The 23,097-nt window shown below is 42.5% G+C and overlaps 1 protein-coding gene across 2 annotated transcripts in view; it reads right to left on the reverse strand.

The window, feature by feature from the left end:
- Positions 1 to 311: 311 nt before the first annotated feature.
- smad2 (SMAD family member 2) overlaps positions 312 to 23,097 on the reverse strand; it is a 157,011-nt gene continuing 134,225 nt past the window's right edge. For both annotated transcript variants that reach the window (XM_067983328.1, XM_067983319.1), the window contains 3 exons: positions 18,743 to 18,880; positions 10,742 to 10,886; positions 312 to 3,438 (listed from right to left, as the gene is read on the reverse strand). In XM_067983328.1, coding sequence (XP_067839429.1) covers positions 3,315 to 3,438; positions 10,742 to 10,886; positions 18,743 to 18,880 — 407 coding nt within the window. In that variant the 3' untranslated portion in view covers positions 312 to 3,314. The remainder of the gene's footprint in view (positions 3,439 to 10,741; positions 10,887 to 18,742; positions 18,881 to 23,097) is intronic.

Raw genomic sequence — 23,097 nt, forward strand, 5'->3', positions numbered from 1 at the left:
CATTCAGTACCACATTTCCCCCCCCCCCCCACCTTTTTCAAGTCCACTCCTACTGCACAAGTCTTCTCCCATCATTCAACGTTTGGAAGGCCTACTGCAGCAATATATTGAACTTGGTAGAAAAGTGAGCAAAAACAATATAACCAAAGAAGAAATGAAAGTCTATTCACTTCTGGGAGCTGGGATCAAACATTTGCAATGAAATTCTGTGCAGTGTTCAGGTATGGGTTTCAGTGCTCTTGATCCAGTTATTGAATTAAAGCTCACAGCACAATACTTCCCCACACTCAGCACAAGAAAAAAACATCAAGAACATCAGAATTAAAACTTTATTAGTGTATTCACTTAGTCTGCATATGCAACAAGCCTGAAGCTTTTTTCCTCTCAAATTCACAAGTTCTACCAATACAGAATTCTACTGGTAAAACAAGCTCACAAATAGAACAGTAAATGCTCTGCTAGTTTTTCTTTAAAAAGTCTGGCCCATTTTCTATTATTTGGTGCTGCTTCCTTTCATTCCCAAGTCTCTATGGCAAACAGAAACTTCCCCTATGGTCTACAAGCAGCCACAGCCTCCACCATTTTGAAGCATTAACACTGGCCATCTTTGTTCTCAAAAAAATAAGCTATCACTAGCTGCACTTACAAAGTACAGCACTAGTGTAATGTAGAGGAATTAACAATGTAAAAGAAATTTAAAAAGCAATCCTGCTACTGCCACAAAAAAGGGGAAATATGACAGACAGCTAGGTCACAGAATCATTAGTAAGTTGTACATTTTTGTTTTCTATTTTACAAGTCACAGCCCCTCCAAAAAAAAACCACCTACAGCCACCCTCCCAAACAATCAGAACACATTAAAATATGTATTCTTGAAGCTTTTTGGGGTGCAGAAGTTTGTAGTGTTTGAGGAACATGAACAACATGTACAGCTATTATCCTGACATTGTACTGAAATTGCAAGGCTAATTTGGTAGCAGCAAATGCACTGTGCCCTTCTGCAGGTATATCTCAAATGCAATTCAAAATTGAAGTCAAAACACTGCTTAAGAAAAGCAGTCTTTAAATATAAGTTGCAATTTTAAAATGATTAAGACACTTGATTCATATGTAAAATTATATTAAATTCAGAATATTTAACAGCTATGGGGAGGAAGGAGAAGAAATTAAAAGCAGTATAATGCTTATTTGGTCAATTTTTAGCTTTCGTTAGACCAAACAAAAAGGAATATTTTGCCTGATCGGATGGTCTGCATGTACTAGAAGTCCAACCTAATATTTAAGATACAATTTAGTTCAGAGTAATGAAAGACATATGCAGCCAACATTCATTACCTTTAACATGATACATTTAGTCATTATGCCAGTGCAGTAATAATGACTAAAAATATTGAAGCTGCAATTCCCACAATTTTACCCTTCAAGCTCACAACTCACCTAAAAGGGTTTTAAAATATGATGCATATAAGTTTGTTCCCCTTTACAGTACTACCCTAAATTAGACTTCAACTAAAATGGCACAACCCTCCTGGTTTGCACTGATGATTCTGAACCAGGGGTATCAACTAGTAGTGAAGAGCAGTGATTGGCATCATCTATAAATAAAAAATACCCAAGATTTCAAATGCCATTTTGTGAGTAATATACTTCACTGATAAAAACTATACACAACACATGGGGCACTGCAACTTTCAGACATAAAACCCCAGTCACCAATACTGTTAATTCCAGAAACAAATTGCTCAACAACTTGTTGAAATGGTCTTTTTGCTAGGTCTGTTACTATCCAGTTTCACAAATTTTCAATGCTGGGAAAAGAACACCTTCAAGGCAACATCAAAATTCACAATTAGCAGTCATAGGCAAGCATAGTAATGGAAAGTGTCAGTTACATGCAAGGGGTTTAATAATTTCTCATTAAAACATTCTTGGAAACCTTGCCAAATGTGACCCTTCTTTTGTCCGAAGAATTTTAATTTCCCAAAATAGTGACACTGCCACACATAAAAATCACAAGCAGTAGTTCATTGAGTGTTTGTGACAATTACAGTAAACGGTGTCTTCAAAATACTGCAACAGACAGCATGCATAAGAACAGCTAGAACCTCTGCCTAATGTTGGGAATAGTGTGGACAACACCCACCAGTACCATAACTGTTTTATTATTTTGTTTAATTTGTGTTAGAATATAGCTCAAGAAGCTAAAATAGCTCACGAGAATCTCATTTATACACCATTTTGAAACCACACACTTGATTCAAGGCTAGGTTGAACAGGTGACAAAAGTTAAATAAAACTCCACTAAGCTATATAATCTAAGGTCCAGCTATCCAACAGTTTGATAATATACTGCAGGATTCCAAAATTTCCAATCCACCGAAGTTCACTTAGTTTTCCAGTTTCAGGTGAGCTACATTGAAGAGAAACTTTTGCTAACTCTGCACTTCACCAAAACTAATAATGAACACCATACCAGATCTGACCATATTCTTGCTAATTTTTGTTTGCAGATCCATCCCTGGAAAAGCCAGTTACAGTAGTGCTACACTAGTCCTTCTTTCAGTAGTGAGTCCAAATTAGTCCAATGTTCCACTGCCACAACCCAGCATTTCTCCTGCAGCAACACTACTGCATAATCTTTATGAAACAAAAAAGAATTCCTACCTGCCACTGATATTTTGCTGCCAAAGGCGATTTTGTGGTAATTATGATCCAACACCTTGAGAAAAATTAAATGAATGCTATGTTTCCCACTTCCAACTACTTATCATGGCTTCTCATTTTAAATTTATCAGAAGATTCTGCCTGTTTTTTATTGCAATTCTTGGCGATTAAATTATGTCAGATTGTAATCCTGTGTATACATATGTCGGGAGGAGGCAAGGATAGAAGTTCAATTTAGCAATGAAGAATACCATTCTAAAACATGCAGCATATGTAAGTGGATCAACATAGCTGAATTACTGTACATGTTACTGATGGACCTCAAGCACTCTTGACACATGATGTGCATTAACACATAATACAATGTCTTTTTACACAGCTTTCCCTTCCACCCTCAGTCATAAGCTATATTCATGTGTTTAATACACTAATACTAATACATTTATGTCATAATCTGGGTGTGGGAAAATAAAACTCAAGGTGCTTAAGTTGATGAGATCAAGTGCCATTCTTTTTGATTTTGTTTTGTAATAGCAAATAGTCTCTGGGATAACACACAAGTACTACAACAGAAAAGCTGTTCAAGTCTGTTGATTGGACTCCATCTTATGTTTAGTCCAGTCTTGATACTGAAATAGGTGTGTGAATATTTAGGACATGCTTGAGCAACGGACAGAGGGGGAGCCCATTTGGGTCAAAACTTTGTCAAGCCACTGCAAAGGTCCATTCAGGTGGAGTTCAATCCAACAAGGAGTGCTTGTCACAGTTTGCCGTCTATAAAGACAAAAAGAAAAGTTTAAGAAATTAACACAAAATCAGTTTAGTTTTTAAACATGAAACATTATGTGAAGAATGGTGCAGGTTGTGCATTGGAGGAAAGAGACAATTTTTCAAAAGGAACATTTTTTTTTCCCTCCAGAATGCCGATGGTAACTAACATTTTTACCTCTGAAATAGCAAGCTCAACACATGGCTCAGTTGGTGACATTATCATCTGAGCCAGAGGCTTGTGGATACATGCTCCACTATCAACTTGATCTAGGCTTACACTTCAGTGCAATATTGTCATTTCTTCATGCACTGCACTTTCAACATTGGCAAAAGCTGCTTATGGGTCAAAAATCCTTCCCCCCCCCCCCACCCCCATTGTGACACTCCCCTTCAATTGTCCCCATCTCTATAAAATAAAAACGGAAAATGCTGAAAATATTCAGCAGGTCAGGCAGCATCTGTGGAGAGAGAAACAGTTAACGTTTCAGGTCGATGACCGTTCGTCTTTATAATTCACTTGCGCATAATTTTCTGGTTCTACTGCTAATGCGCTCCTTTCACTTTACCTGGTCCATACCTTGATCTGTGACTAATCATGCAAATGAGCTGATTTAGGATAGTTGAGTGCCATTAACACATTATATCAGTTTTTAATCTATACGACATATTTGCAATGAGTCTTGAAAGTAATCTAAAAGTCAGGTGCCACAGCCTAGTAGCTTTACAGTAGAGGTAGTATTAAAGCAAAAAAGAATGTGCATTTATATGAAACACCAATTTTCAGAGGTTCCAGCTTTCGGATAAGATATTAAATCAAGGACGTCTCTGCATGCTCAGGTAGGTGTAAAAGATCCCCAAGCACTATTCAAGGAAGAGTGGGATGTTTTCCAGTGCACTGGCCAACATTCCTCCCTTGACCATCACCACCAAAACAGATTATAGGAACATAGGAACAGGAGTAGGCCATACAGCCCCTCGTGCCTGCTCCGCCATTTGATAAGATCATGGCTGATCTGTGATCTAACTCCATAAAGCTGCCTTTGGCCCATATCCCTTAATACCTTTGGTTGCCAAAAAGCTATCTATCTCACATTTAAATTTAGCAATTGAGCTAGTATCAATTGCCGTTTGCGGAAAAGAGTTCCAAACTTCTACCACCCTCTATAAGAACATAAGAAATAGGAGCAGGAGTAGGCCAATCAGCCCCTCGAGCCTGCTCCGCCATTCAATAAGATCATGGCTGATCTGATCCTAACCTCAAATCTAAATTCATGTCCAATTTCCTGCCCGTTCCCCGTAACCCCTAATTCCCTTTACTTCTAGGAAACTGTCGATTTCTGTTTTAAACTTATTTAATGATGTAGCTTCCACAGCTTCCTGGGGCAGCAAATTCCACAGACCTACTACCCTCTGAGTGAAGAAGTTTCTCCTCATCTCAGTTTTGAAAGAGCAGCCCCTTATTCTAAGATTATGCCCCCTAGTTCTAGTTTCACCCATCCTTGGGAACATCCTTACCGCATCCACCCGATCAAGCCCCTTCACAATCTTATATGTTTCAATAAGATCGCCTCTCATTCTTCTGAACTCCAATGAGTAGAGTCCCAATCTACTCAACCTCTCCTCATATGTCCACCCCCTCATCCCCAGGATTAACCGAGTGAACCTTCTTTGTACTGCCTCGAGAGCAAGTATGTCTTTTCTTAAGTATGGACACCAAAACTGTATGCAGTATTCCAGGTGCGGTCTCACCAATACCTTATATAACTGCAGCAATACCTCCCTGTTTTTATATTCTATCCCCCAGCAATAAATGCCAACATTCCGTTGGCCTTCTTGATCACCTGCTGCACCTGCATACTAACTTTTTGACTTTCTTGCACTAGGACCCCCAGATCCCTTTGTACTGCAGTACTTTCCAGTTTCTCGCCATTAAGATAATAACTTGCTCTCTGATTTTTCCTGCCAAAGTGCATAACCTCACATTTTCCAATATTGTATTGCATCTGCCAAGTCTCCACCCACTCATCCAGCCTGTCGATATCCCCTTGTAGGTTTTTTATGTCCTCCTCACTCTCTACTTTCCCTCCCATCTTTGTATCATCTGCAAACTTTGAGATGTTACACTCGGTCCCCTCCTCCTGTGTGTAGAAATGTTTTCTAATCTTGCTCCTGAAAGGTCTGGCTCTAATTTTTAGACTGTATCCCCTACTCCTAGAATCCCCAACCAGCGGAAATAGTTTCTCTCTATCCACCCTATCCGTTCCCCTTAATATCTTATAAACTTCGATCAGATCACCCCATAACCTTCGAAACTCGAGAGAATACAACTCCAATTTGTGTAATCTCTCCTCGTAACTTAACCCTTGAAGTCCGGGTATCATTCTAGTAAACCTAGGCTGCACTCCCTCCAAGGCCAATATGTCCTTCCGAAGGTGCGGTGCCCAGAACTGCTCTCAGTACTCCAGGTGCGGTCTAACCAGGGTTTTGTGTAGCTGCAGCATAACTTCTGCCCCCTTGTACTCTAGTCCTCTAGATATAAAGGCCAGCATTCCATTAGCCTTCTTGATTATTTTCTGCACCTGTTCATGACACTTCAATGATCTATGTACCTGAACCCCTAATCATCTAGTCCCCCTAATTATCTAGTCATTTTTTTCATTTGCTTTTCCTAGGACCATGCTGCATGGTTGCTACAATTACTTATGTAATATTGACCACACTTCAAAAGTAAACCATTGGTTGTGAAATGCTCTAGGACATACTACGGACATACGTTTTTATATAAATGCACGTTCTTTCTTGCTTCAATACTACCTCAACTGTAAAGCTTCTAGACTGTGGCACCCGACTTTTAGATTACTTTCAAGACTCATTGCAAATATGTCTTTAAGATTAAAAACTGGTGTTCATCCCACTTGAGGTGTAATGTGTTAATGGCACTCAACGATAGCTCTAATTTTAAGAATGTGCCCTCTTGTTCTGGATCCTCCCACCAGAAGAAACATCTATGAATCTACTCTGTCAGATCATAGGAACATAGGAACAGGAGTAAGCCATTCAGCCCCTCGAGCCTGCTCCGCCACTTGATAAGATCATGGCTGATCTGTGATAAATCCTTTTATCATTTCAATTAGATCACTCTTCATCCTTCTAAACTCAAGGGAATGCAAACCAAGTTTATGCAACCTGTCCTCATAATTTAACTCTAAGCCCCAGTATCATTTTGGTAAATTTGCACTGTACCCCCTTCAAGTTCAATATATCCTTCCAGAGGCACGGTGCCCCGAACTGAACGCAATACTGACCAAGGCTCTGAACAACCGAGACATTACTTTCTCCCCTTTGAATTCCAACCCACTTAAGATAAAGGCCAACATTCCATTCGCCTTTTTGATTACTTTTTGTACCTGTGATTTCAGCTTTTAGTGATTTGTGTACCTGAACACCCAAATCCCTTTGTTCCTCTGTAGTTTCTAGTCTCTCACTCATCAGTCCAGAGCTAGATTTTTCCAGTCTCAGGATTGTTTGGGGAATGCGAATTTGCTTACTTCAAGTCCAATTTCTAGTTTGATCGCTGGATGAGGAGTGCAGAATGCCATTTTCTTACAGGCTGCATTCTGCTTGTTCAAGTAACTGTTAAATTAATTCTTCAGCAATTCCAGATCCAGCATCTTGGCAGTTTTTTAAAAAAGTTTTTTTCCTTCTTGCATGGTTCCAATGGTGGGTTCCTCAATTTTGCTTTGGGTGGCCCTATCACATAATGTTACATTCATAATGCTACCTAACTGTGCAATAACTTTGGAATATTATGACCACAGACTGCTTTTAAATTTGATAGTCATACTCCTTGTTCTGTATTTTCTACACAGAGCACATCATAATGCTGCTCGGGGTTTTACTTTCACTAACTTTTAACAGCAGTATAAAACAAAGCATCAAGGACAATTTGATACATAATCAACGTAAAGCCCTTTGCAATTCCAAATCCATTCAGTTTAAAACCTCTCCACTTCTCATGAGGCTCAAAGTCAATTTCATACCACCAGACCAGTGTGAACTAACAGCTGATTCTGTTTTTTCTTTAAAAATTTTCATGCTTACAGTAACAGTTGCTCCTTTTCCAACACAAACAATCATGTGTTCAGGACTCTGCACTGTACTGTAGAAGTAATACCAATGAACTGTTGGGGGAGATGGCTTATCAGGGGAAAGCAGAAAGAGCCAAGTTCGTGGCACCATGGATGGCTCTACTGCACATGAGGGGAGGAAGAAGAGTGACAGGGCTATAGTGATAGGGGATTCAACTGCAAGGGGAACAGATAGGCGTTTCTGCAGCTGTAAATGTGACTCCAGGATGGTATGTTGCCTCCCTGGTGCTAGGGTCAAGGATGTCAAGGAGCAGCTGCAGGGCATTCTGGAGGGGGAGGGTGAACAGCCAGCGGTCGTGGTCCATAGCAGTACCAACGACATAGGTTAAAAAAGAGGGATGAGGTCCTGCAAGGTGAATTCAAGGAGTTAGGAGATAAATCAAAAAGCAGGACCTCAAAGGTAATGATCTCAGGATTACTACCAGTGCCACATGCTAGTGAGTATAGGAACAGGAGAATATACCGGATGAATGCATGGCTGCAGGGATGGTGTAGGAGGGAGGGATTTAGATTTCTGGGACATTGGGACTGGTTCTGGGGGAAGGTGGGACCAGTACAAGAGAGACAGGTTACACCCGAGCAGGACCAGGACCAATGTACTCGCGGCGGTGTTTGAACTACAGGTTCAAATTCAAATTGGAAGGTATGACATGATAGCTTTTACTGAGACATGGCTGCAGGATGGTCAGGATTGGGAACTAAATATACCAGGTTAGAAGGTCTACAGGAGAGATAGGAAAAATGGAAGAGGGGTAGGAGTAGCCTTAGTGATTAGAGATGAAATCACTTCAATGAGAAAAGGAGGATATAACGAGGGGTAAGCAGCCAACAGAGACCTTATGGGTTGAATTGAGAAATAGGAAAGGATCTAAGACTATAGTGGGAGTTGTATATAGGACCCCTGGCAGCAGCTCTGAAGTGTTAGATTGTATAAATGCAGAGATTAGACAAGCATGGAAGAAAGGCATAGTGGTCTTAATGGGGGACTTTAACCTTCACATAGATTGGGAAAAGCAGACTAGCAACTGTCAGAAAGGTAGTGAATTTCTTGTGTGTGTCCGGGATAGTTTTCTACAGCAGTATGTCCTAGAGGCAACAAGGGGGCAAGCCATACCAGATTTAGTAATGAGTAATGAACCAGATTTACTTAACTGTGCGTGAACATCTATCCAATAGCGATCATAACATGATCGAGTTCAGTGTAGTGTTTGAAAGGGAAAAAAGTGAATCAGCTGCTAAGATTCTAGACTTGGGTAAGGCCAACTTCAATGGGATGAGACAGAGACTGTCCACAGTAAACTGGGCAAATGTGTTAATGGGTAAAACGACTGATGATCAGTGGGAAATGTTTAAAAAAACATTTACCGAGATATAGAATCGGTTTATACCAGAGGGGCAAGAACTCTATTTGCCATAAACAACCAAAGAGGTAAGGGACATTACAAGACATAAGGAAAGGGCATACAAAAAGCCTAACATCTGTTGTGGGGAAAATGCTGGAGTCTATAATTAAAGATAGGGTAACTGAGCACCGAGAATTTTCAGTTAATAAGAGAGAGCCAGCATGGATTTGTGAAAGGTTGGTCGTGCCTGACAAACTTGATTGAATTTTTTGAAGAGGTGACTAAAGTAGTGTACAGGGGAATGTCAATGGATGTTATCTATATGGACTTCCAGAAGGCATTTGATAAGATCCCACATAAGAGACTGTTAGCTAAGATAGAAGCCCACAGAATAGAGGGAAAAGTATGGACTTGGTTAGGAAATTGGCTGAGCGAAAGGCGACAGAGAGTAGGGATAATGGGTAAGTACTCACATTGGCAGGATGTGACCAGTGGAGTCCCGCAGGGATCTGTCTTGGGGCCTCAATTATTCACAATATTTATTAACGACTTAGATGAAGGCATGGAAAGTCTCATATCTAAGTTTGCCGTCGACACAAAGATTGGTGGCATTGTAAGCAGTGGAGATGAAAACATAAAATTACAAAGCGATATTGATAGATTAGGTGAATGGGCAAAACTGTGGCAAATGGAATTCAATGTAGACAAATGTGAGGTCATCCACTTTGGATCAAGAAAGCATAGAACAGGGTACTTTCTAAATGGTAAAAAGTTAAAAACAGTGGATGTCCAAAGGGACTTAGGGGTTCAGGTACATAGATCATTGAAGTGTCGTGAACAGGTGCAGAAAATAATCAAGAAGGCAAATGGAATGCTGGCCTTTATATCTAGAGGACTAGAGTACAAGGGGGCAGAAGTTATGCTGCAGCTATACAAAACCCTGGTTAGGCAGCATCTGGAGTACTGAGAGCAGTTCTGGGCACCGCACATTCGGAAGGACATATTGGCCTTGGAGGGAGTGCAGCCCAGGTTTACTAGAATGATACCCGGACTTCAAGGGTTAAGTTACGAGGAGAGATTACACAAATTGGGGTTGTATTCTCTAGAGTTTCAAACGTTATGGGGTGATCTGATCGAAGTTTATAAGATATTAAGGGGACAGATCGGGTGGATAGAGAGAAACTATTTCCGCTGGTTGGGGATTCGAGGAGTAGGGGGCACAGTCTAAAAATTAGAGCCAGACCTTTCAGGAGTGAAATTAGAAAACATTTCTACACACAAAGGGTGGTAGAAGTTTGGAACTCTCTTCCGCAAAAGGCAATTGATACTAGCTCAATTGCTAAATTTAAATCTGAGATAAGATAGCTTTTTGGCAACCAAAGGTATTACGGGATATGGGCCAAAGGCAGGTATATGGAGTTAGATCACAGATCAGCCATGATCTTATCAAATGGCGGAGCAGGCACGAGGGGCTGAATGGCCTACTCCTGTTCCTATGTTTCCTATGTTCCTATGAATGCAGTCCAAAGTTAAAACAAACATGATTCTGCAGCACCGAGGTAACCGTAAATGGAGTACATAGCTTGAGCTGGTCAAATGTTGTGAAGTCACATTAGTGAAAAATAATCACTTGTACAATAAGTATGTTTAAAACTCCTGATCAATTTTACCACAATGAGCAGAATTTGACAACTTATACGGATTGCCAAGTTAGATGCAACACTGTTGAGAATTACTGTTCAGCAACAGTGTAGATCCTCTGTCACACTGGGAAGGCAGAAAACAAAAATCATAGAATTCCCATTCATTCCTTACCTGTATTCAGCACCCCAGCCTTTCACAAAACTCATCCGAATTGTGCACATTCTGGTTAACTGGTAAACAGCTTCGAAGCCTTGGTTTACAGACTGAGCCAGAAGTGCTGCAAACTCCTGGTTGTTAAATATTTTCAGGTTACAGCCTGCAAAACAAAATTAGAAAATAGCAAATTACATCTTACACTAGCATGCAGAGTAAATGCAGGAGATAATTTATACAACAGCAAGTACCATTTGCAAAATATCTCCAAATATTGCTCTACTTGTACAATCAGATCTAAAATAGTACACATAATATTGAGCATTGTATTTTCAGTCCAATGTCCCCAATCTATTATTCATCAGCAAATAGCATGAAAACTATTTACAACCTACAGAAAACTCAAAATTATACAGATAAAAGCAGGGTACGGTAGCATAGCGGTTATGTTACTGGACTAGTAATCCAGAGGCCTGGACTAATAATCCAGAGTCATGAGTTCAAATCCCGCCACGGCAGCTGCGGAATTTGATTCAATTAATTAAATAAAATTAGAATTTAAAAAAATTAGTGTCAGTAACGGTGGCCATAAAACTACCGGCTTGTCGTAAAAACCCATCTGGTTCACAAATGCCCTTTAGGGAAGGAAACCTGCCGTCCTTACCCAGTCTGGCCTATATGTGACTCCAGACCCACAGCAATGTGGTTGATTCTTAATTGCCCTCTAAAATGGCCTAGCAAGCCACTCAGTTGTGCAATCTCGCTACAAGAGGTCATAAGAATAAAACCATACGGACCACTAGGCACCGGACACTTGTGCCAAAATTGGGAGAGCTGTCCCACAGACGAGTCAAACAACAGCCTGACATTGCCGTACTCACAGCCAACTTTCAGCCAACATCCCAGTCTCCTCCATCACCATCCCTAGGTATGTCCTGTCCCACCAGAGGTGGCAGTACAGTGATTATACAATCAGGAGGGAGTGGTCCTGGGAGTCCTCATCATTGACTCCAGATCCCATGAAATCAGGTCAAACCTCCTGCTGATTACCACCTACTGCCCTTCCTCAGCTGATCAATCAGTCCTCCTCTATATTGAGCACCACTTGGAGGTAAGTACTGAGGGTAGCAAGGGCACAGAATGTACTATGGGTGGGGGACGTCAATGTCCATCACCAAGAGTGACTCAGTAGCACCACTACTGACTGAGCTGGCCAAGTCCTGAAGGACATAGCTGCCAGACTGGGCCTGCGGTAGGTGGTGAGTGAACCAACACGAGGGGAAAAACCTATTTGACCTCATCCTCACCAATCTATCTGTCGCAGTTGCATCTGTCCATGACAGTATTGGTAAGAGTGACCACCGCACAGTCCTTGTGGAGATGAAGTCCTGACCTCACATTGAGGACACCATCCAATGTGTTGTGTGGCATTACCACCGTGCTAAATGGGATAGATCTAGCAGCTCAAAACCGAGCATCCATGAGGCACTGTGGGCCATCAGCAGCAGAATTGTACTCCAGCACAGAATTGTATTCCAGCACAATCTGTAACCTCATGGCCTGGCATATTCCTCATTCTACCATTACCAACAAGCCAGGGGATCAACCTTGGTTCAATGAGTATAGAAGAGCATGCCAGGAGCAGCACCATGCGTACCTAAACACGATGTGCCAACCTGGTGAAGCTACAACACAGGACTACATGCATGCCAATCAGCGGAAGCTACATGCTATAGACAGAGCTAAGCGATTCCACAACCAACGGATCAGATCAAAGCTCTGCAGTCCTGCCACATCCAGTTGTGAATGGTGGTGGACAATTAAACAACTAACGGGAGGATGAGGCTCTGTGAATATCTCCATCCTCAATGATGGCAGAGTCTAGCACGCGAGCGCAAAAGACAAGGCTGAAGCGTTTGCAACCATCGTCAGCCAGAAGTGCCGAGCGGATGATCCATCTCGGCCTCCTACCGATATCCGCACCATCACAGAAGCCACATTTCAGCCAATTCGATTCACTCCACGTGATATCAAGAAACGGCTGAGTGCACTGGATACAGCAAAGGCTATGGGCCCCGACAACATCCTGGCTGTAGTGCTGACGATTTGTGCTCCAGAACTAGCCGCACCTATGGCCAAACTGTTCCAGTACTGCTGCAACACTGGCATTTACCTGAAAATGTGAAAAATTGCCCAGGTATGTCCTGTCCACAGAAAGCAGGACAAATCCAATCCGGCCAATTACCATCCCATCAGTCCACTCTCAATCAGCAGCAAAGCGATGGAAGGTGCCGTCAACAGTGTTATCAAGTGGGACTTACTCACCAATAACCTGCTCACCGATGCTCAGTTTAGGTTCTGCCAGGACCACGCAGCTCCAGACCTCATTACAGCCTTGGTCCAAACATGGACAAAAGAGCTGAATTCCAGAGGTGAGGTGAGAGTGACTGCCCTTGACATCAAGACAGCATTTGACTGAGTGTGACACCAAGGAGCCCTCGTAAAATTGAAGTCAATGGGAATCAGGGGGAAAACTCTCCATGGCTGGAGTCATACCTAGCACAAAGGAAGATGGTAGAGGTTGTTGGAGGCCAATCATCTCAGCCCCAGGACATTACTGCAGGAGTTCCTCAGGGCAGTGTCCTAGGCCAAACCATCTTCAGCTGCTTCATCAATGACCTTCCCTCCATCGTAAGGTCAGAAATGGGGATGTTTGCTGACGATTGCAGTGTTCAGTTCCATTCGCAACCCCTCAGATAATGAAGCAGTCCATGACCTGGACAACATCCAGGCTAGGGCTGATAAGTGGCAAGTAACATTCGCACCAGAGAAGTGCCAGGCAATGACCATTTCCAAAAAGAGAGTGTCTAACCACCTCCCCTTGACATTCAACAGCATTACCATCGCCGAAACCCCCACCATCAACGTCCTGGGGGTCACCATTGACCAGAAACTTAACTGGACCAGCCACATGAATACTGTGGCTACAACAGCAGCTCAGAGGCTCGGTATTCTGCTGCGAGTGACTCACCACCTGACTTCCCAAAACCTTTCCACCATCTACAAGGCACAAGTCAGGAGTGTGATGGAATACTCTTCACTTGCCTGGATGAGTGCAGCTCCAACAACACTCAAGAAGCTCGACACCATCCAGGACAAAGCAGCCCGCTTGATTGGCACCCCATCCACCACCCTAAACATTCACTCCCTTCACCACCGGCACACAGTGGCTGCAGTGTGTACCATCCACAGGATGCACTACAGCAACTCGCCAAGGCTTCTTCGACAGCACCTCCCAAACCAGCGACCTCTACCACCTAGAAGGACAAGAGCAGCAGGCACATGGGAACAACACCACCTGCACGTTCCCCTCCAAGTCACACATCATCCCGACTTGGAAATATATCGCCGTTCCTTCATCGTTGCTGGGTCAAAATCCTGGAACTCCCTACCTAACAGCACTGTGGGAGAACCTTCACCACAAGGACTGCAGCAGTTCAAGAAGGTGGCTCACCTTCTCAAGGGCAATTAGGAATGGGCAATAAATGCTGGCCTTGCCATCGACGCCCACATCCCATGAACGAATAAAAAAAAATGATTTATAAGCAACATATCCTGCTTTGATTCAGCTGGTCTTTGGTCTTCCTGAGAATTATAATTTAAAGGCCACGAATTGTCAATGAAATGCCAAGATTCTGCAGCGAAATTCTCTCTAATGATGTTGGTTAAATGACATTGCTTGCAAGTGAGATAGCCTCTAGTAATATTGTTAGTCTGCAAATTCAAAGATGCTTCATTCGAATTATGCTAACCTCCTATGCTATTTTAAATTGCCTAATTCAAATTACTGAATAATTTAATTTTTTGTGCAAAAAATTACTTTGAATTAACAGGATTAGAGGTTGTAGTGATAATGAATTAACCAGACTGATATTAGATCTTTTAACTGCAGGTGTTCGACCTTCCAAGATATTGCTCTTGGTTAGAAATAGAACCAGAATATTTTGACAGAATGATGTGTAGTTGCTAAAATATAGATTTTGGATTAGTGAAAATATGTTGCTCTCATTTATTAAGGGCTGAATAGCTCTATCAATGAATGCCACTGTCGATCTAACGACATTATACTACAATTTGCATACCAAGTTTATAATCACAATGGAGTATATTCAGCATTAAACCAGTATATGAACAGAAAAATCTTAACCCCTCTCCCTACAATTGTAAGTAATACAGAATACAGTGACACAGGGCAGTCTTAGGTCTGATCCCTGGGACTGAACAACTCACCCAGGATCCTGAGTATTTTTTTTTGGTTTTGGTGGATGGGGGGGCGGCGGGGAGGAAAGAGAAATGAACAAAAAAGATGAAAATTAATGTACGAGTCTGTATTCCAGCTGAATAGTGCCCTGCTCGAAGTATACAGAACTAAACTGCGATAACCCTCAACCTCCCAGTAAAATGAATCGCCAATAGTCACAGTCATAAAGTATAAAATGATTGAGGGTCACTGCTGCCAATGGAAGTGTGAAGTGTATTTTAGCACCAGCTGCCATATTTAGGATGAGGAAAATAGAACAGGAAAGCAGCTGAATCTGATCTCTCTGCTTCACTGCCAAGCGTCAAATGATTCAGCACTACAATAGCATCATGCCAGCTCCACTATAACAGATGATGACAACAGAGTGCCCCAGAAGACAGTGACTATTGTGACACATGTAGAAATCCTTCCCTCTTATTGGCAGAAGTCGAAGTCCTCTTCTCTCTTTTCAAACCCCTCCCCCAGTTGCAAAGAAACGTGCAATTAGAATTTAATTGGCAAACCCACTATGTGGCCGCAGAAATGGGACTCTGCATGCTGCTGCTCCAGTTTCCTCTGAAATTCAGAGACTCAACGTACATGTACACAACACATGTATTTGCCTACCCAACTGTGCATCGAGTTGGAGGAAAATAGTGCCTTGCTGCGTACAGAAATGTAAGCAGGAAAGTGTTAGCGAGGCAGTGCTGCTAAACATGCCTCGTGCAGCAAGCTAAGTATACCATCACCACACAACTGAAGTGTCAAATTATAATGTTGACATTGCGAACCAAGTCAGCAATGTTGATTTCAAGTGCTCAACTCAATCTTCACGGGTGTATTACTACTTGTAGAATACAGAACCAATAAGAACTTGGTTTTAGAAAATCCAGAAAAAATTTTGGTCTCCAAACAAGAATATCACCTCTTTCCTGAAGGTTGCATTCTTCTTCCATTTATGGTGGATCTTTATTATACATCAACCCCCAATGTATCAAAGTAATTTTGGCTTGTTCACACTCCCCCCTAGACTCTAGTCCTATTCTCCTGCACTCAAGCATCCTGTATTTGCGAAAGGTACAGTAACTGTATTCCTAAATTTGGTCTTACATCCATGTCGTCGTCTGACTAGGGCAGTCTGCAGTCTCACTTCTCCAACTCCCCCAGAACAATCACAAACAAATTTAGCACTGACCAAAGCTTTCTGATTTTTCCTGAACTAAAATAATATGCAAATGTTACATTGAGTCTACAGTACAGAACAGGCCATTCGGCCCAACTGGTCTATGCCAGCATTTATGTTCCATACAAGCCTCCTCCCTACTTCATCTAACCCTATCAGCATACCCTTCTATTCCTTTCTCCCTCATGTGCTTATCCAGCTTCCCCTTAAATACATCCATGCTATTTGCTTCAACTACTCCTTGTTCCACATTCTCACCACTCTTTGGGTAAAGAAGTTCCTCCTGAATTCCCTACTGGATTTATTAAGGACTATCTTATATCAATGTGTTGTTAATCTATTGCTTCCATGTTCAGTGACCAGCACTCCGGACCCAAGTTCCACGAGTTCCTTGTTGCCCCTATCCTGCATGACTCCCACTCCATCTCCTGTCTCCCCCAGTCATGCACCTCGTCCCTCCCTCAACTCACAACCATGTCCCACTGAATGCCCTACCTCATTCTTTGCTAATTCCCTTCAAACTGCTTTCTTGCTGGTGTCAATATGGCTCAGTTTGTAGCACTCACTCCTAAATCAGGAGACAAGAAATTCAATCTGTACTCCAGCACATAATCTACACTGACACTACAGAGCTGTACTGAGGGAGTGCTGCATTGTCAGACATGCTGTCTTTTGGCAGGGGGGGGCGGAATCTTAAACCAAGGCCTGCTGTTGAATTCGCTATTTAAAAAAATCCCATGCCACATGGTCAACATTCCTCCTTTGACGAACATGAAATTGGCCCTTTATCTCATTTGCTGTTTGTGGGTGCTGGCTGTGTGCAAATTGGCTGGCATATGTGTCTACGTAACAATGACTAAACTTCAAAAATTGACTTACTGCATGTGAAGCATGGAGTAATCCCGAGGATGCAGTCTATAAATGCAAGTCTTTTCTTCCCGCTTTTGCTCCAACTTGACATCCTATACTGTGCTTATCACAGCACATGATGCTAGCTCTCCACAAGCAGCTTCAACGCTCACTCTCCTAGCACATAACCCTTTCTCCTTTACATCAATTGTGCCACCCTTCTCCCCTGATGTCCCGACACCACCACCAAAGTAAGGTCCCAGCTACCCATCTCCTTCACATCACCCTGCAAAATTTGTGCTCTCACAAACAAGACCCTTTTCATTTTCAACTTTGTACTACAGGGCAGTGTGTGCACTCGGTGCTTGACCAAAATATGGTTTTATGCATTATCGACACCACATCACGCTGCCCAGCTACACATTCCACCACCTCCCGTGCCTGAATTAGGCACTCATTTCCAGGACTCATTCTGGCTTATCACCAGAATTCACAGCACCTTCTCATTTGAACAACTCACGCTCCACTACCCTTCCCACCTTTCCTTCAAGATCTCAGGGTCCCCAAGCCCAACCCCTGTATGTACAAATTCTTCCCCCATCTTATCTCTAGCCTCATTTCCACCAAGTATCCCATGCATACTCCCTTGTACTCCTGATCACCGTTCTCCCATTTCTTGGCCTCATTCTTACTGCCACTGCATTGTCCACTTTTCCCTTTCTTCAGCATTGTTCCCACTCCTTTTAAAACCACAATCACTCCTTCTTTCAAAGCCCATCCTCAACCCCAGTGACCACACAAATCACTGTCTTTGCTGTAATCTGCACTCTCTCCCCAAAGTCCTGAATGCACCATTTTCACTCAATGACGTGCTCACTCTCCCACCATTCCATTTGGGACCTTCTAACCCAGTTTCCGACTAACAGAGACCGCCTTGTTCAAAGCGTCCAGTCTGCAATGCCTCCTAGATCTCCATCTCTTATCAAATTATCTTTTCAGTGGCCTTCCTGCCTCCAAACGTCAGCAAATAAAGAACTCTCCGTCCAGAGTTCTCTCCCACATACCAATGGTCCACTGGTGCCTTGTAAATCAACTTTAAACTCCTTATTTTCAAATTCCCTATGGCCTTTTTCTACATTATTTTGGAAATCATCTTCAAATGTAATATCAATACCCTAACTCTCCATTCCTGGGACTCTAATGTACTGCTTGCCCCCTGCCCCAACACCTGCAGCCAATATCCTCCTGAGCCACTATGCCTTGCCACCTTGTCTCCTCCCCTTCCCCACCTACATAAGCTTAATATCACACTCAATGCCCACCTCTCATATTTTACAGAAGGAGAGCTACAGATGCAAGTTGTTATTCATTCCCAATCAGCACAGTACTGAGAGTTGGGTCAGTTTTTTTTGCTCAGTCACTGGATTTGCATTGAGCTTATCTGTAGTTTGGCTGGCCTAGTGACATAGAAAACATCTCAGCTCTGTTCCTTCATGAGGGGATTTGGGATTTCGAGGTATCGAGAGCAATAACAAAGTATTCAAAAGCAGAATTTGAGGTGCATAACATAGGCAAAAGGTTTACTTTCTAACACGAACTGTAAAAATATCTTTATTTTTCTGATCAGTTACCTTCGGCTGGAAAGAAGAATTTATCCTATCTCGGCACTTACTAAATTTTTTCTTACCAGGTGGAATTTTGCACACTGTTGCAGGATGCCAGCCATATCTTTGATTACAATTTGGACTCTGAACAAAGATGGCACTGTCACTCAGGCACTCAGCAAAAACTTCACCACCAATGTAATACAACCTCACTCCTCTCCCTAAAATTAAAAAAAACATAACATGAGGAATATTTCTCCATTCCCAAGTCAGTATTTTAGAAAAAAAACAATACACGTGCCAATATGGTATGGAATTTAAAAAAAAATACTAATTGTATCAGATTGTACCATTTTATTTAGATTTAAGAAAATTAATTAAGAAATGGCATATGGACTTTACTCTAATAAAGTGGAACAAGAAACAAAGCATCTACGCACGATGGAGGGATCCTATTTTGAAGTGTTCTGTCCATTAGAAACAGTGGAAAAGGAGTCGGCACAATTATTGGATCATGTATAAAAGTTTGCACTAATGTGAACTGGCCTTTTAATTACATACTAAGATGCATCAAGAGGACGGCTTCAAATCAAACCCAGTTTTTCTAACTTGAATAATCAGCTGTGACTGAGTGGTAACACTCTTGCCTCTGAGTCACAAGGTTGTGGGTTCAAGTCCCACTCCAGGGACTTCAGCACAAAATCTAGGCTAACACTCCAGTGTAGTACTGAGGGAGCGCTGCACTGTCAGGGGTGCTGTCTTTCGGATGAGACGTTAAACTGAGGCCCTGTCGGCCCTCTAAGATGGAAGTAAAAGATCCCATGGCACTATTTTTAAGACGACCGAGGGAGTTCACCCCAGTGTCCTGGCCAGTATTTAGCCCTCAACCAACATCACTGAAAAACAGATTATTTGGTCATTATCGTACTGCTGTTTGTGTGACCTTGCTGTGTGTAAATTTGCTGCCACATTCCTTACACAGTAAACTAACAGGGAACATAAAAACTGACTGTAAAAGCTTCTATAAATATGTCAAGAGAAAAAGATTAGTGAAGACAAATGTAGGTCCCTTACAATCAGAAATGGGGGAAAATTATAATGGGGAACAAAGAAATGGCAGAACAATTAAACACATACTTTGGTTCTGTCTTCACAAAAGGACCCAAATAACCTCCCAGAAATGTTAAGGAACCAAGTGTCTGGTGAGAGGGAGGAACTGAAAGAAACCAGTATTAGTAAAAAAAAGTGCTAGGGAAATTAATGGGGCTAAAGGCTGACAAATCCCCAGAGCCTGATAATCTACATCCCTAAAGGAAGTGGCCCTGGAAATAGTGGATGCATTGGTGATCATCTTCCAAAATTCTATAGGCTCTGCAACAGTTCCTACAGATTGGAAAGTGGCACTATTTAAAAAAGGAGGGAGAAAAAACAGGGAATTACAGACCAGTTAGCCTAACATCAGTAGTGGGGAAAATGCTAGAGTCTATTGTAAAAGATGTGATAACAGAACATTGAGGGCATTAACGGGACTGGATAAAGTCAGCATGGGTTTATAAAAGGGAAGTCATGCTTAACAAATCTACTGGAGTTTTTTGAGGCGGTAACTAGTAGAATAGATAGGGGAGAACCAGTGGACGGGGTGTGCTTGGATTTTCAGAAGGCTTTTGATAAGGTCCCACACAAGATGTGAGTGCGCAAAATTAAAGCACATGGGATTGGGGGGAATATACTGGCATGGATCGAGAATTGGTTGACAGACAGGAAACAGAGAGTCGGAATAAACTGGTCTTTTTCCGGATGGCAGGCAGTGTCTAGTGGGGTACCGCAAGGATCAGTGCTTGGGTCCCAGCTGTTCACAATATATATCAACAATTTGGATGAGGGAACTAGATGTCACATTTCTAAGTTTGCAGACGACACAAAGCTGGGGTGGAATGTGAGCTGTGAGGAGGATGCAAAGAGGCTCCAATGTGATTTAGACAAGTTGGGTGAGTGGGCAAGAACATGGCAGATGCAGTATAACGTGGATAAATGTGAGGTTATCCACTTTGGTTGTAAAAACAGAAAGGCAGATTATCTGAATGGTGATAGATTGAGAAAAGGAGAGGTGCAACAAGACCTGGGTGTCCTTGTACACCAGTCGCTGAAAGCGAGCATTCAGGTGCAGCAAGCAGTTAGGAAGGCGAATGGTATGTTGGCCTTCATTGCAAGAGGATTTGAGTACAGGAGCAAGGATGTCTTACTGCAGTTATACAGGGCCTTGATGAGATCACATGTGGAATATTGTGTGCAGTTTTGGTCTCCTTATCTGAGGAAGGATGTCCTTGCCGTGGAGAGAGTGCAACGAAGGTTTACCAGATTGATTCCTGGGATGGCAGGACTGAGGTATGAGGAGAGATTGGGTCGACTAGGCCTATATTCACTAGAGTTCAGAAGAATGAGAGGTGATCTCATCGAAACATATAAGATTCTAACAGGACTAGACAGACGAGATGCAGGGAGGATGTTCCCGATGGCTGGGGAGTCCAGAACCAGGGGTCACAGTCTCAGGATAGGGGGTATGCTATTCAGAACCGAGATGAGGAGAAATTTCTTCACTCAGAGGGTGGTGAACCTGTGGAATTCTCTACCACAGAAGGCAGTGGAGGCCAAGTTGTTAGATGTATTCAAGAAGGAGATAGATATATTAATGCTAAAGGATCAAGGGATATGGGGAAAAAGCAGGAACAGGGTACTGAGTTAGACAATCAGCCATGATCATTGTGAATGGCGGAGCAGGCCCAAAGGGCTGAATGGCCTACTCTTGCTCCTATTTTCTATGTTTCCTACATTATAACAATGACTACACTTCAAAAGTACTCAATTGTCTGTAAAACACTTTGGGACATCCTGAGATTGTGACAGGCGCTATATCAATGCAAGTTATTTCTCTTTCACTGTGTCAGGCCCCATCCTGCAAAAGAACATTGATGCATTGGTTAAGAGGAAGAGAAAAAGGGAGCGTGCGAGAGAGCGCGAGCGAACACACAGGAACAGGAACATAGCCCCTCAGCATGTTCAGTCATTCATTGAGATCATAGCTGATCTGTGACCGAACTCCATATACCCACCGTAGCCCCATATCCCTTAATACCTGTGGTTAACACAAATCTCATATTTAAATTGAACAATCCCGCTAGCATCGACTGCCGTTTGCGGAAGAGAGTTCCAAACTTCTACCACCCTCTGCGTGTAGAAGCGTTTCCTAACTTCACTCCTGGCTCTAGTTTTTAGGCTATGTCCCCTAATCCTAGACTCCCCAACTAGCAGAAATAGTTTCTCTCCATCTACCCCATCAGTTCCCCTTAATATTTTGAAAACTTTGATCAAATCACCCCTTAATCTTCTAAATTCCATGGAATACATCCCTACTTTGTGTAATCTCTCCTCATAATTTAACCCTTGGAGTCCAGGTATCATTCGAGTAAATATACGCTGCACTCCCTCCAAGGCCAATATATCCTTCCTACGGTGCAGTGCCTAGTACTGAACACAGTACTCCAGGGTGTGGTCTAACCAGGGCTTTTTATAGCTGTAGCATAACTTCAATCCCCTTGTATTCTAGTCTTCCAGATATAAAGGCCAGCATTCCATTAGCCATTTTGAATATTTTCTGTACCTGTCATGACATTTTAATGATCTATGAACATGGATCCCTAAGCCTCTTTGGATCTCCACTGTATCAAGCTTTTCACCATTTAGAAAGTACTCTGATCTATCCTTTTTAGGTCCAAAGTGGATGCCCCCTCACTTCCCTACATGGAAATCCATATGCCAGTTTTGCCCATTCACTTAATCTATTAATATCTCCGTAATTATACTTCCATCTAAACTGCTAACAATGCTACCTATATTTGTATCATCAGCAAACTTGGATATGTGGTTCTCTATCCATCTAAATCGTTAATAGTGAATAATTGAGGCACCAATACAGATCCATGTGGGACACCACCTGTAACATCCTGCCAACTTGAATACCTGCCCAATATCCCGACTCTGTCTCCTGCTGCTCAGCCAATTTCCTAACTAGCGCAATAATTTGCCCTCAAGGAACGGCGGGGGGGGGGGGGGGGGGGGGGGAAGACAGACAGAGAGACAGACACACACAGACAGAGACACACACAGAGAGAGAGACAGAGACACACACAGAGAGAGAGACAGAGACACACACAGAGAGAGAGACAGAGACACACACAGAGAGAGAGACAGAGACACACACAGAGAGAGAGACAGAGACACACACAGAGAGAGAGACAGAGACACACACAGAGAGAGAGACAGAGACACACACAGAGAGAGACAGAGACACACACAGAGAGAGAGACAGAGACACACACAGAGAGAGACAGAGACACACACAGAGAGAGACAGAGACCACACACAGAGAGAGACACACACA

The sequence above is a fragment of the Heptranchias perlo genome, chromosome 1, assembly GCF_035084215.1.
Source record: "Heptranchias perlo isolate sHepPer1 chromosome 1, sHepPer1.hap1, whole genome shotgun sequence".
Taxonomy (NCBI): domain Eukaryota; kingdom Metazoa; phylum Chordata; class Chondrichthyes; order Hexanchiformes; family Hexanchidae; genus Heptranchias; species Heptranchias perlo.